Here is a 15,155-nt window from a genome sequence, read left to right as displayed (position 1 = left end):
TAGGGTAATAAGCCTTGTGGATTGGGGGGGAAGGGGAAGCAGTAGATGTAGTATATGTTAACTTTAGTAAGGCTTTTGATACTGTCTCACATGACCTTGTAATAAATGAACTAGGAAAATGCAACTTAGATGGAGCTACTATAAGGGGGTGCATAACTGGTTGGAAACTATTCCCAGAGAGTAGTTATCAGTGGTTCACAGTCATGCTGGAAGGCATATCAAGTGAGGTCCCACAGGGATCAGTTTGGGGTCAGGTTCTGTTCAATATCTTCATTAATGATTTAGATAATGGCATAGAGAGTACACTTATAAAGTTTGCGGACAATACCAAGCTGGAAGGGGTTGCAAGTGCTTAGGATAGGATTAAAATTCAAAATGATCTGGATAAACTGGAGAAATGGTCTGAAGTAAATAGGATGAAATTCAATAAGGACAAATGAGAAGTACTCCGCTTAGGAAGGAACAATCAGTTGCACACGTACAAAATGGGAAATGACTACCTAGGAAGGAGTACTGCGGAAAGGGATCTGGGGGTCATACTGGATCACAAGCTAAATATGAGTCAACACTGCAACATTGTTGCAAAAAAAGCAAACATCATTCTGGGATGTATTAGCATGAGTGTTGTAAGTGAAACATGAGAAATAGTTCTACTATACTCTGAACTGATTTACTTCACATGGAATATTGTGTTCAGTTCTAGGTGCCACATTTCAGGAAAGATGTGGACAAACGGGAGAGAATCCAGAGAAGAGCAACAAAAATGATTAAAGGTCTAGAAAATATGACCTACAAAGGAAGATTGAAAAAACTGGGTTTGTTTAGTCTGAGGAAGAGAAGACTGAGAGGAGACATGATAACAGTTTTCAGATATAAAAGGTTGTTACAAGGAAGTGGGAGAAAAATGTCCTCTTTAACCTCTCAGGATAGGACAAGAAACAATGAGCTTAAATTGCAGCAAGGGTGGTTTAGGTTAGACAGTAGGAAAAACTTTCTGTCAGGGTAGTTAAGCACTGGAATAAACCTATGGAGGTTGTTGTATCTCTGTCATTGGAGATTTTTAAGAGTAGGTTAGACAAACACCTGTCAGGTATTGTCTACATAATAGTTAGTCCTGCCTTGAGTGCAGGGGACTGGACTGGAAGACCTCTCGAGGTCCCTTCCAGTCTTACAATTTATTATTCTATTCTCCCAAATACTTTGAAATTTAAAAAAAAAATCGAGTAGAAAAGATTTTTTTCATCAGCTTTAACATCATCATGTGGGTTATATCCTCATGTGGTAGAAATGTTATGGAACAGATACTTCTATTAGATCCTATATTGTATATTGCCCTATATCAGCTCTTTATATTCATACGCTTGCTTCACGAAAATCAACACTCTTTAGCAATATACTGACTTCCAAAAATTAGTACAGATCTCTTTTTATAACCAGGGCCATACAACTGTTGTAATACACAATGGGATAAAAGAGCTAGAGGTACATTTAACAGCCGACGCAGGTCCAACAATCACAATGCCACATTCTATGCCTTTGAATGTTTGGTGAAGGTGCCATGTGAACAAGATCCTGTTTATATAACAAGAACTGTGCACTGTGAATTGTACCTTCACAGCTCATGTCATGCAAAGGCACCTACACTTTTGGTGAACATATTACTTATTTCATTTCAGCAAGCTGACACATGGCATTACGCTCTTTCATTAGCAATATATAGTGCATGGTTATGGGTCATGCTAATGTGAAGGCCAGAGTGCTAGTCTCCCAGATTCATGCTCACATCAGGAAAAAGGTAACATCTACAGTCTGTACAACAGCAAAGGCTAGATAAAGCTCCTGACTTAGTTTAGGTGTGTAGCTATTTACCACTTCCCCACACTGAATACGTCTTTGTTTTTACTGTTTGCTAACCCAGTGTTAATGTTCTCAGAATATTATACAGCTCCCAGAATATTACAGATGATGCAGGGTTTCTATGGATGCTTATAATTAGGTGCCAAAGCGAGGGTACATAATTCCATACCTGGGTACTAAAATCAGACACATTCACATTAGGGATGTGTGTATGTTTATATATGTCTGGTCATTTGGAGAAACAGGGTCTTCAACCTAGGTGACCATGTTTAAAAATTGGGCTCATTAGCACAATAGGTCAAATAAATCCCTGATGTAATAGTGCTGATAACATCAGGGACAAACCTGGTCCAACATATTTAATTTGTTACTATAAAAATCCATATAAAGAGTGTTTCACTGTAAATATTACTATTTGACTATTAATACAAATACTTTGAGACCAGGTTGCTCCACAAACAGACAAGCAGATGTGAGATGTGACTTCAATTCAAAACTGCCCTGTGCCTGCTTCAAATCACAGAAATGTGGGTGGCCCCAAGGCTGATAATGTTTTCCAAGGTTCCTCCCTATTTTCCATGCTTTTATAACTGAGCGAATAATTCTTTGCCAATTCTGACTTGGCTGCTGCACTTTAATGCTTGTCAGATATAAGCATCAGAATCACGAAGGAGAGCACCACAGTCATTTTCTTCCAGGGTCAGTTTATTGGCTCTGGCTGGAATTTGTTCACAAAGAGAACATCTGCCATTCTGAAGCAGACCTGGCTTCCTTGAAAATGGGTAAGTGCAGTCTCCAGGGATGTAATCAATTCACTTGTAAAATGAGAATAATCAGTGAATTCAACAATTCCATGTAAGGTAACGGCAGAAGCAATTGGCACCAGACATAGCACTCACCTCGTGGTGGTCGTAACTCGGTGATGTTCTCAGTGGCCTCATCATCGGAGTCTCCAGTTGCCACTACCTTATATCTATTGCTGCTCTGCTTGCTCAGCATGTGGGGTACTTGCAGTGCAGCCTCCCTCTCAGCAGCTAGGTCCAGATCTTGCTGAGCTAGGTGGGCTCTCAACTGCCTAATTTCAAACTATGGGAAAAACAACATAAAATGATGTGACACAAGTAAACCCTATCTGGAAATCATTATTCCCCAGATATGCAGAGTTTAGATTAGCACTCAAGCTGTTGTTTGATTGCCTGGATGTTGATGGTCTTCCAAGAAAGGTTGGGGGAAATTGTATTCACTCAGCTTGGAGATACACTATGGGGCAGTTTCTTAAAAGAAAAAATTGTCTAGTAAATGTGATCTCCAATACAGGTTTCACTGTATATCATTTCAACCATCATTCAGGGTGATTCCTGTTACTGACACACAGCTCTAATATCTGGACTTTGCACTGATGAATTCCATGGAGGGGTTTCTCCCCACTACACCCAAGGACCTCCTCCCTCTAACAACCGAACCATAACTGTTCTGCTGCAGGCAAGGCCCTCTAGAACTGCAGGGAAGGGGGCAGGATTTGACCCATTATTGCTATTATTTTTGAATAAGTTACATCCTATGCTGGCCGGCACTGTGTACAATAAAAGTGACAATGATCGAAAGGCAGAGAGCTAGAGAGTAGCAATCTCAATGACAGAACCAGTATATTGCCCTGTGTTTGACAGACACATGCCTCCTGTGATGTAAGAAAGAAATCTCCCTCCTGGCAGGGACAAGAGGGGTCCTCTGAATCCTCATTTGAGGGCTGAGGATTTCTTCACTCCTTCCTCTACATTACAACCCCCACATCCAAGCCACCACAATTCTGAGGAAGGAATGCATTGGGCTGCAACTCTTTCAAAACATGGAGACGTATGGTGGTGACCAATATAATTCTAATTACACACAGTGAGAGGAAAAAGAAAATTAGCGAAGTGATAGGTTAATGCATTTCAAATTTCCAGCGTTGTGCCTCTTAACTAAAAGATCTGAAAAGACTTTGCAAGGCCGAAAGGACAGTCTTACGGTGTGCACTCTGCAATGCACCTGTCACTACACTTCTATAACTGAAGGGAAATTAGCAACTTAGTTCTTAAAAACTTGCATGCAATGGCATGTTAGCTAATTGAATATGGTTCTGGGTTTCCTCTCCGAGATGCTGACTCAAATCCATCTTGCTGTCAGATTACCCATGTGGTGGTCCTAATTCATTCCATGTAAGGCAGGACTCAGTTCATTCTGTAGTGTACATTCCACTGAGTCCTCTGTTGAAAAGCCATGATTCAGCATGATTGTCAGGCTATCAGAGCAATGGTCTCCATTGATTTAGTATGAACACTGGATTAGTGGTCAGCTATAGAGAGAAGTGGGCTCTAGGGTGACCGGATGTCCCGATTTTATAGAGACAGTCCCGATTTTTGGGTCTTTTTCTTATATAGGCTCCTATTACCCCACACCTCTGTCCCAATTTTTCACACTTGCTGTCTGGTCACTCTAGGGCTCTTCCAGGTTGAGATTCATGTATTACTTGAGTGGGAAGTGGACAACAGCTTCCATGTACTAAAAAAAAGATACCAGACTGGTAGCCCTGGAGACTGAAGTCTTCCACCCACAGTACAGGGAGGGGCACTTGGCCTGTAAGACACACATGTAAGGAGTGAGAGAGACATTTAGTCTCTATCCCCTGTCAATCCTTGAGCTCTCCACTGAAACTTCCAACAAGCATATTGACAGTAGTGGTTTTGTGGCTACCTATTAACTAAAGCCATGTCTACACTAGCACTTATGTCAGCAAAACTTTTGTCGTTCAGGGGTGTGAAAAAACACACCCTTGAGTGACATTAGTTTTGCTGGCATAAGCGCTTGTGTGCACAATGCTATACTGGCAGGAGATATTCTCCCACCAACATAGCTATCGCTGCTGTTTATTGAGCTGGGTTTATGACGTCGATGGGAGAGCTCTCTCCCATTGGCATACAGCAGCCACACGAGCAATCTTACACTTGCACAGCTGCTTCGGTACAGCTGTGCCACTGTAAGCTTGTAAGTGTAGACATGGCCGAAGAAAGAACAGGACAGGGACCACCAACTCCTTTCACAATAGCTTCCTACTTCAAAAGCCAGATGGTGATAATGACTTTTCGTAAATGCCAGTTTGGTCCAGATATGAACCAACAATTTATAGATAGATTTATAGAAAGATTTTACATTTCATTACCAATCCCCTGACCTCTGTTTTCCAGCTTAGATACTACAATGAGCAGGTGGATAACGGAGAATTTCAACTTTCAATACTGAATCTTTAGAAGAACATGAACTAAATTAATGAAATAAAACCTCGCAAAATTTCATCTTTAAAAAAACCCACACAAATCATAGGCGAGAAACAGATTATGGGGAACATTTATAATAGCACTGCTGTTCTCTTTCTTTCAGTCTTGTTCATGACTGACTGGAAAACAAAAGCCAACTTTAATTTAAGCTCTTTCAGAAAGCAAACAGATTAAACTATTTACAATAAGTAAACATGGGGAAACTGAGGTACGGAAACTGACCCAAAGTCACACAACAAATCTGTGGCAGAAATGTAAATAGAAACCAGATCTCCAGCCTCCCACTTCTGTGCTTTAATCACTAGACAATTCCACTTCCTCAAAGCAAATCTTTATAACCTAAATTGGAAAAATTCATATCTTAGCTGAAGATAAATATTCTGACTGGTGAATGAAACTGGAGTCACAAAGATAGTGAAGAACAGTAATTCGGGTGAACAGTGCAATATTGCTGATAAAGTAAAATAAAAGAAGTGGCTTTACTGCCATCTTATGGCCAAAGGACAAAACCACACACCACATTGCCAGCCCTGCTAAAGTGTCCACCTATGTATTTCTGCAAAACATCTAGTTTTATCTGCCTCAGAAATCTGTACTTGATGTCTCAGGTAGTGTGGAAAGTTTCCCTTCCCTGTTTTTGAGGCATGAGAAGCATACACAGGCCTTATACACTTCCCCAACAATATCTGAATCCTTTTTTATTGCTCTTTGCAAATATGATCTGGTTGTTTGTCCTGTTTTCACTCTTACTTCTATGCTGGTTCAGCTGGGCTAAAGACCAACATGGAGGATCAGAGTGGCTGTTAAAGGAATGAACTTAGAGGACCAGATGCTTAGCAGGTGTAAATCAGCATAGTTCTATTTACTTCAATGGAATGCATGTGTGTTGAGCAACAGTACACAGACATGTAGAAGTTAATAGCAGAAATACTGATGACTCTCACACTTACTGAAACCCACCCAGCTATAAAGAGTTGAGGTAGGTTCCCCCGCCCCCCTGCATTTGGTACTGTCAGTATTTAACTTCCCATTCATCACTCCCATGAAACTTGTGCAGTCATTCACATCAGTGGAAAGTGGACATAAAATGCTACCATTTGTCTGCCAGAGCTTTTCTACCACCAGGGCAGAAGAATGAGTGTGTTGTATTAATGATCTTCATGACACTCCCACTTTGTCCATTATTTATGTAAGGTAATCTATACAGTTTGGCCAACTGAGATGTAAACTCTTAAACTGATTACTGACAACAGTAAATAAGATATATGAAATTCAGTTTAAAATGTTTACAAAACAAAAACAATCTATTAATTTAAATTAGCGTGTTTGAAAAAAAGGGAGGGGAAAAATCACCGTTTAGTGATATTATAAACTAATACTACTATGAAAAACAAATGGATATTTATTAAAATATTTAGGGAAAAATAAAGGATGAGACATGACATCTAATCATTTTAGCTCACAAATGGGATTTACGCAAAAGATCATTTTAAAATTAGTTACATCCAATTATTCATCTAGGGAGAATACATAACTTAATTTTTTGTTGTGCTTTATACTTAAGATAAGACATTTAAGATGCTGACACTGCTATAGGATTTATTAAAATAGGTTTATCTAGTATAAACAAGCCAATGAAAATAAAGGTTATGACTAGTAGTAAGATGGTTCCTATCTATCTGCCTTATTTTATTATCTTAATTTTGAGTTTGACTATTAAAGGGGTTTTGCCCTTCCTTTATTTTCAAAGAAAGTTCTCAAACTATCAGGCATGATGGCGAGTGATGACTGTCTTCCAGGACACTCCAAAATTACTTACAAATCTGTTGGAAACTTATTTTTTTCGCTTCTTCCCTCTAAACCTTTACCTTGATGGGATAAATATTCTAGAATCAGAATTTCCCATACTTTTTGATACCACTCAATAGATTTAGAAGGCAGTCACTCCTATTCCACTACTTTGCTGTAGTAATTGTAACAACAACTAGGAGTGATCAATTTTTTATGGCTTTTATAAGATACAGTGTTTTCAAGACAAGTTAATATAAATACTAAGGGGTTATTTGACAGTTGACACCCTGTTATCTCCTTTATGGAGTCTCCAACAGCTTTCCAAAATGTCTTAATTTTTGGGCTTGCTTTAACTAAGTATGTTGTAAAACCAACTTATTGTTTTAACTAGTTATATTGTGGTAGAATCCAAAGGACGCAATTAAGAACATGCTCCTATTGTCCTAAGTGTAGGGGGGAAAAACAAACAAAAAAAATCCCACACTAGAAAACATGGTTCCCACTCCAAACAGCTTACCATCTAAGAAAAACTTTTATCTAAAAGGAACCACGTTTCCAGTAACTTCAGAAAATACAAAATAGATTACAATTTGTTCTAGGCCTGGTAGAATCTATCTTGTTGTCCCACTGTCTGAGAGTCAAAACTTGCAGGACTTTTATCAGCTGTACCTCTGGAACTTTCATAGGACTTGAGTCATATGCCTCTTTTGAAACAGTAAAAGGGACTCTAGGCAATCTTAAACTCACTCAATGTGGATAATTTGTTACGTCTCCACTATTATTTAAAATATTATTTGTTATAGTAAGGATTGGTTTCATATTTATATGTGCTGAGGTGTGTAAAATCAATGTGTTGTGCATGACTGAAACATTAGTGCTTTCATTATTGAGGAAAAGGGGTTTAAAGCCATTTTCTGTGAGATCAGGCAACTCCTTTCTTCTGTTATGAACTCTTTTTCTGGTGTGATACTGGGCATAGTATTTCTTACCATTTCAGCTTACAGTAACTGAACAATTATGTCATTGGCTGAGCAAATTCTAAGCCAGAAAATTAAATGTCTCAAGATTCTTAATATTTTTAAGCCTGTGATTTTGTTGATAGTTACACTGATTTAAGAGAAATTGCCTTCAAATTCTGATTGGCTTTTGAAACTATCCAGTCATTTTGAAGGATTTAACAAAGAGAGTAATAACTAGATTGCACATTTTGGAGGTAAAGCTCATTATTACATTGTTGGGAGAATTAAACTAACTTGCCCTTTGCAAAATTAGTTGTACATGCTGTTATAACACAATTAGTGATGCTTTGGCTGTAAACAAAAGAGTAAGAATTAGAGTGCATTACAATACATATCCCAACTTAATGCAATGCACTAGGTAATTATTTATAAACAGATAAAATGACAGAGACAAATATGGAACTCTATGGAACATCTGCCATTATCTGACTGGATTTATAAAGAGTGCCATCCATCCTGTCTATTGTTGTATAACACTCATATAAGAATCAAGATGGGACAGATTTAGCAGTGAATCATATGGTACTTCTTTTTAACAGTCCAGCAACGGAGTATGATTGACAGAGCCTTGGAGAGATCAATGAACACTTTAGCCAGAAGCTAGCTCGTGTCTAATGCACTAGCATTAATTTTGCTCAATTCTATTAGTGCTGTCTGTACAGAATGCCCTGCCCTAAAACTCATCTGCCACTGGGATACAATCCAATGTTTATTTCCATTAAGTTTAGCCATTGTTGGTAACAATAAAAATCAAGAGATAGTTGCAAACTAATGATTTATGCTCAGAATGAAACATGGATGACCTTGGCTGCCTGCCATTCACTAGGAAAATGACTGGTAGTTAGAAATAAATTAAAGTTATTGCAAAAGGATAACATAAGTTATTTCTCTGATAGGTAATTTTACCAGTTAAATAGCCATGCCATTAAACTAGCAGCTGTTTTACAAATTACTAAGTTAAAAAAATAGTCTTAGCTTCCATAGTTATGGTTTTAATAATGATGAAAAACCCAATGCTACATGGTTTGACAGAAAAGCAGCTCTTGTGATATGACTGTATTTGCAGTCTTGGTTGGATCATAAGCTGAATCATTCTTAAGCAGGAAGTTATGCAAGAAAGTTAATAAACTGATGACCTATGACTAGAACTGGTAGTGGGATGGAAATTCCCTCACAGCTGACACCAAAGTTAAAGCTACACCTTTCTTGACTGGAATTTGCACATTAATGAGAGCTTTGGATTCATTTTTTATTTTAAGGTAGTCTAATAAAACTGTTTTCACCTGTAACTTTGTGTGTTTGTTATAATATTTACTACAAAATTACAATGGGCATAGATTAACCCAGTCCATTTTATAAATAGTTATTACTGTGAGTTCTAATGCAGTTATGTCATGTCAGTATTTTTAATACTTTCTACCTTGACTGCCCTCTCTTTTAATTGTAGCTTTTCTAACAAGTGGGGACTGAATAAAATACCAGAAATTCAAACAATTTCAGTGGGACACCGAAAAGGTCAAAATAGTAGTGTATGGTACTTTAATTCATAAAATATATTCTGACTTTCAAAGGTATGACCAGCCAAAATTCAACATCTGGAAAGAGTTTTTTATGTATGTCTCTTATATCATTCCAGAATGGATACGTATTTTATAGATGTGATACCTGATCATCTGCCAATCTCCCTTTCCCCCTTCAAACTTTCCCCCATAAAAATAAATGTAATTAAAAGAGCAAGTCAATATTTAGATGTATATTTTCTGTTTGTTAATTTTTTAAAAACTGACCTCACTGTTACATCTGTTCTATGATCTATTCTATAACACATTCACAAAAGATAAATTGTACACACAACTTACTATGTTATGTGCAAAGTCGTAGAATGTGATCTGTCCATTTTACTCTCTTTAAAACAGAATATGTCATATTTATAAAATCACTGTCTCTCTTTGCTTCCCCCACCTCCTTCCTCTCACCCCAGAGGTTTGCTGTCCCAGTTTCCTTTCTCCCTTGACCTTCAGTCTTATGGTATGTCTACATTACAAAATTAGGTCAATTTTATAGAAGTTGATTTTTAGAAATCGATTATATACAGTCGATTGCGTATGTCCACACTAAAAGCATTAAGTCGGCGGAGTGTGTCCTCACTAACGTGGCTAGCATTGATTTATGGAGTGGTGCACTGTGGGTAGCTATCCCACAGTCCCTGAAGTCTCTGCCACCCAATGGAATTCTGGGTTAAGCTCCCAATGCCTGATGGGGCAAAAACATTGTCATAGGTGGTTTTGGGTACATGTCGTCAGTCACCCCTCCCTCTGTGAAAGCAATGGCAGACAATTGTTTCGCGCCATTTTTCCTGGGTTATCCATGCAGACACCATATCATGGCAAGCCTGGAGCCCGCTCAGCTCACCGTCACCGCTGCTGTTGTGAGCAAGTCTACTGTGCAGGCTGCTGTGATCCAAGCAGCTAATGCAATCATTGACGTTCTGTTATCAAGGATAGTGACTCTGGGAAATGTGCGGGCTTTTTAGATTTTAGGTGCATCCTATTCCTGTCCTTTGTCACTGGTGAAGAAGTCTTGCAGCTACACATTCTAGTCTGGTCGGCGCCATAACACCCCATAGCATTTCTGTGGTTGACATATGTAACAGTTCCAGGGCTCTTGCTCTTTTGCCTTCGCCGAGGTACCCTTGCCCTACTCAGACCTCCAAGCATTCAACACAGAAGCAACTGCAGCAGCTGGCGCTGCTACACAGCAGCAGCTCCTTGCCTTCGCAGCAGACGGTGCAGTAGGACTGCTAACCGTCCTCGTCTGACTTGTAGTTTGGCCGGGGGTTCTGGGAACGTCTTCCCTGCCCGGCTCCTAGCAGCCTTCAGGGCATGGTGTACGGCTCCACTGCTTCCACTGCAACTCTGCTCTCCTGTTCCCCAGCAACGAGTTCGGGGGATCCGTTCTGGTCCTCGTGGGTGCTGCTAGCAGCAGATGGTGCAGTAGGACTGCTTACCATCCTCATCCACAGCTTCCGCTACAACTCTGCTCTCCTGCTCGGGGGATCCGTTCATGAAGCCTGGACAGTAGTAAGGAGCAGTTCAACTATAGGCTGAGCAAGTGCAGAATGGTGGTAGAATGTGCCTTTGGACATTTAAAAGCTCACTGGTGCTGTTGGTCAGACTTCCGTGCATCCAACACTACCATTGTTATTGCTGCTTGCTGCGTGCTCCATAATATCTGTGAGAATAAGGGGGAGCCGTTTATGGCGGGGTGGGAGGTTGAGGCAAATCGCCTGGCGTCCGATTTTGAGCAGCCAGACACCAGGGTGATTAGAAGAGCATAGCATGGCGCGCTGTGCATCAGAGAGGCTTTGAAAACCAGTTTTGTGACTGGCCAGGCTTTGGTGTGACAGTTGTGTGTGTTTCTCCTTGATACAAAACCGCCCCCTTTGTTGATTTTAATTCCCTGTAAGCCAACCAACCTCCCCACTTCGAAATAAAGTAACTATTGTTTTGAAACCATGCATTCTTTCTTTATTAAATAAAAAAAAAAAAGATAACGGACAAGGTAACCTGAGATGGGTGGGGGAGGAGGGAAGGACAAGGCCACATTGCTTATTGTAGCCACATTAAAAATCAAACTGTTTGAATGACAGCCTTCTGTTGCTTGGGCCATCCTCTGCAGTGGAGTGGCTGGGTGCCTGGAGCCTCCCCCGCCGCATTCTTGGGCATCTGGGTGAGGAGGCTATGGAACATGGGGAGGAGGGTAGGTGGTGGATGCAGCAGGGATCTGTGCACTTGTTGGCTTTCCTGCAGCTCCAACAGACGAGACGCTTCATCATGTCCATTTGCTTCCCCAACAGATGCTTCATTATGTCTGTTTGCTCCCTCATTAGCTTCAGCATAGCATCCTGCCTCCGCTCTTCGCACGCACATAATTCTTTCCTGGCCTCTGCCACTGAATACCTCCTGTGCCCTATCAGTGCGGGAGGACTGCATGAGCTCAGAAAACGTCATCACAAGTGTGTTTTTTTTGCCTTCTACTCTGCAATAACCTCAGAGACAGAGATGATAGGAGGAGAGTAGAAACATTCTATGCTCTACGATTCTGAGGGGACTGTATGGTCACCTGTGCGGCTGAATTTGCCATGCTGACGAAACTGGAAATGAAATTCAAAAGTTCCCGGGGCTTTTCCTGTGTACCTGGCTAGTGCATCGGAGTTCAAAGTACTGTCCAGAACGGTCACAATGGAGCACTCTGGGATAGCTCCCGGAAGACGATACTGTCAACTTGCATCCACACTACCCCAAATTCGACCCAGCAAGGTCGATTTTAGCGCTTCTCCCCTTGTCAGGGAGGAGTACAGAAGTTGATTTTAAGAGCCTTTTAGGTTGACGGAACACAGCTGGTTGTGGGGACACAGTCATTTTTAAATTGACCTAATGCGAATAAATTCAACCTAATCCCGTAGAGTAGACTAAGGCTAAGTCTCCTTGCTCAGCTGGTCCTAGTCTCCCCAGCTCAGCTTCTATGTTCCAACTTTCCTGCCACCTCCAGTCTTAGTCTCACCTCATCCCCAAGACCCTGGTCTCAATTTACTCCCCTTGCCCCTTTCCCCAGGTTTCTCTCTTGTCCCCTCAGCATTTGAATCAGGCAGCTTCCTCCTCCACATTGCCTGGATCTAGCACAGGGTGCATTGAGACCACAGGGGAGAGAGTCTCTCTGCTCTCAGTTCTGGTGCCTGGACTCAGCCTGCAGCAGCCCAGAGTTACAATTCCAGGGCAAGTCCTGCTCAGACCTGGTCTGGAGTGTACTCAGCATGGATGGAATCCTCTGGGAATTTAGCTGCAAAGCCCCCGCAAGTCTTTATGGATAATGTATAAACTGTGATTTTTCAAAGGTTTAAAACTTGGTCAAATTTGGGTAGATTTTCACAGTGATGGCAAAAAGCACATCCCTGACATACAGACCACCATCCTGCCAAATGTGAAATTTTGGCTCCAAAGCCAAGGGACACCAGAGCAGGGATGGGCAAACTTTTTGGCCCGAGGGCCACATTGGAGTTGCAAAACTGGATAGAGGGATGGGTAGAGAAGGCTGTGCCTCCTTAACTACCCCCCTCAGAACCCTTGACCCATCCAACGCCCCCCCAAGCTCCTTGTCCTCTAACTGCCCCTGCTGGGACCCCCCACCCCTAACCACCCCCTGGGACCCCACCTCCTATCCAATCCCGCTGCTCCAAGTCCCCTGACTGTCCCGACCCCATCCACACCCCCGCTCCCTGGAACCCCATGCATATACAACCCCCACTGTTCCCCATCCCCTGACCACCCCCCCAGAACCTCTGCCCCATTCAACCGCCCCCTGCTCCCTATCTGCCCCCCGGGGTACCCCACCCCTTGTACAACACCCCGGCCCCAGCCCACTTACCATGCCAAGCAGAGCATGCAGAGCAGCATGTCTGGCTGCCAGGCTGGCCAGAGCCAGACACGCTGCCGCTCTGCTCGGCAGAAGTGCACAGCCCCGCCACCCAGAGCATTGCCCATTTGGCGGCGTGGCTCTGTGGGGGAGGGGGGACAGCGGGGGAGGGGCCAGGACTAGCCTCCCTGGCCGAGAGCTCAGAGACCGGGCAGGATGATCCAGTGGGATGGATGTGGCCCATGGGCCGAAGTTTGCACACTTCTGCACTAGAGGGACACTCAAGAAAAGGCTGACAATTTTTTTTTAACATGAGCAAAATAACACATTTCCCCTAACCTTGTTTTGAGAAACAGCTGAACCATTTTGGGTGAAATTTTCCAGAAAAATTCAGCCTGAGGCAGACAGCAGAAATGAAAATTTTCAGTCCCTATGGTTAATGTCTGGCAGAATTATAAGAACTGAAAACCGGGTCTTACAACGGATAGTGTCAGGCAGCCTTAACTACAGGCAGTGCTACCAGACCCGCCTATAATAATTTGTAAATCAATGCAAATCACTAGCTTGCTCATAAAATATCAACTTCAGGAAGAGTACTCAAGTTTTAGTCTGCCTGCTTCTCTCTTGTCCAGATCTTTAGAGTAAATCTGAGCTCCTAAATCATGCAAAACTCACTGAATTCACACACACACACACACACACACACACACACACACACACACACACACACAGACACACAGACACACACACACACCCCTCTACCTATCTACCTACCTACCAGGCAAATCCTCAGCTGGTGTAAATTGTTGTATCTCCACTGGACCTATGGGAATTTACTCTGGCTATGGATATGCCCCATATTTTTAATCTCTCACTATATATACAATGCTTTCAAACTTAAAAATAATGCTCTTTCCTCTTTGCATGTGTCTTTTCCAGATGTTACCATCATAGGGGAACCTCTTTTTATTGGAACTTTTCTGTCCAAAATCTACATAGTTAGCTCAAAAAATATGAATGCAAAAACTTTCAAGACAGCAAACTCCAAGGAGAAGAGGTCAGCATTTCGAAAGCTGAAAATGTTAATAATGGTGTAAAAGCAGGTGTTCGGAAGCCAGACAGAATTTTAGATGTTAAAGAACATTAAGATGTGTTTTCTCAACCACACACTACATACAGTATCAATGTGATATTATAATGCTGACAGCTTATTCTCCACTTGCATATGAAGCTGTCAATTTATGAAGGGAGGATGCAGTACTTGTGTCAATGTCTTATGTTGTGGCAAATTAGTGCATTTACCTCATAATATACAGCCGAGACATTTCTTTGGCACAAGATATGAAAACAAAGGAGATCAGTATGCTGTCACTTTTCTTTAGTATATATTTTTACTGTAGTTGATGCCAACTCGAAGCTAGGAAAGACCCTATTCTGTTTCCATGGATTTACTCCGTCGAGCAATGTAACATTTCTTTTTGTTGGATATACGGGTGTACTAACCATTACAGCACAGGCTAGGGATGCTAGGTTTTCATAGTATTTAACCATACATGAAAGAGAGCATTTGTAGGGCTTTGCTCTAGTTTTCTGATACTTTGCCATCCCTCTAGGCTGTATGTCTTGCTTTGTCTTCCGCCCAGTGCTTGGGTGGTGCCGTTCTTGTCTCTTGCTTCAGCCTGGCTTGGGCTGAGTGCCAGAAATGAGCCTATGGCCTTGGCTACACAAGTGCTTTACAGCGCTGCAACTTTCTTGCTCAGGG

General features: G+C 41.6%; 1 protein-coding gene across 3 annotated transcripts in view; it reads right to left on the bottom strand.

The window, feature by feature from the left end:
- TMEM266 (transmembrane protein 266) overlaps window positions 1-15,155 on the bottom strand; it is a 127,019-nt gene that overhangs the window by 28,055 nt on the left and 83,809 nt on the right. For all 3 annotated transcript variants that reach the window (XM_030577969.1, XM_030577970.1, XM_030577971.1), the window contains one exon: window positions 2,757-2,943. In XM_030577969.1, coding sequence (XP_030433829.1) covers window positions 2,757-2,943 — 187 coding nt within the window. The remainder of the gene's footprint in view (window positions 1-2,756; window positions 2,944-15,155) is intronic.

Source organism: Gopherus evgoodei, chromosome 10, assembly GCF_007399415.2.
Source record: "Gopherus evgoodei ecotype Sinaloan lineage chromosome 10, rGopEvg1_v1.p, whole genome shotgun sequence".
NCBI lineage: Eukaryota > Metazoa > Chordata > Testudines > Testudinidae > Gopherus > Gopherus evgoodei.
The sequence above is the reverse complement of the archived record's forward strand: the minus strand, read 5'-3'. Positions and strand labels throughout refer to the sequence as shown.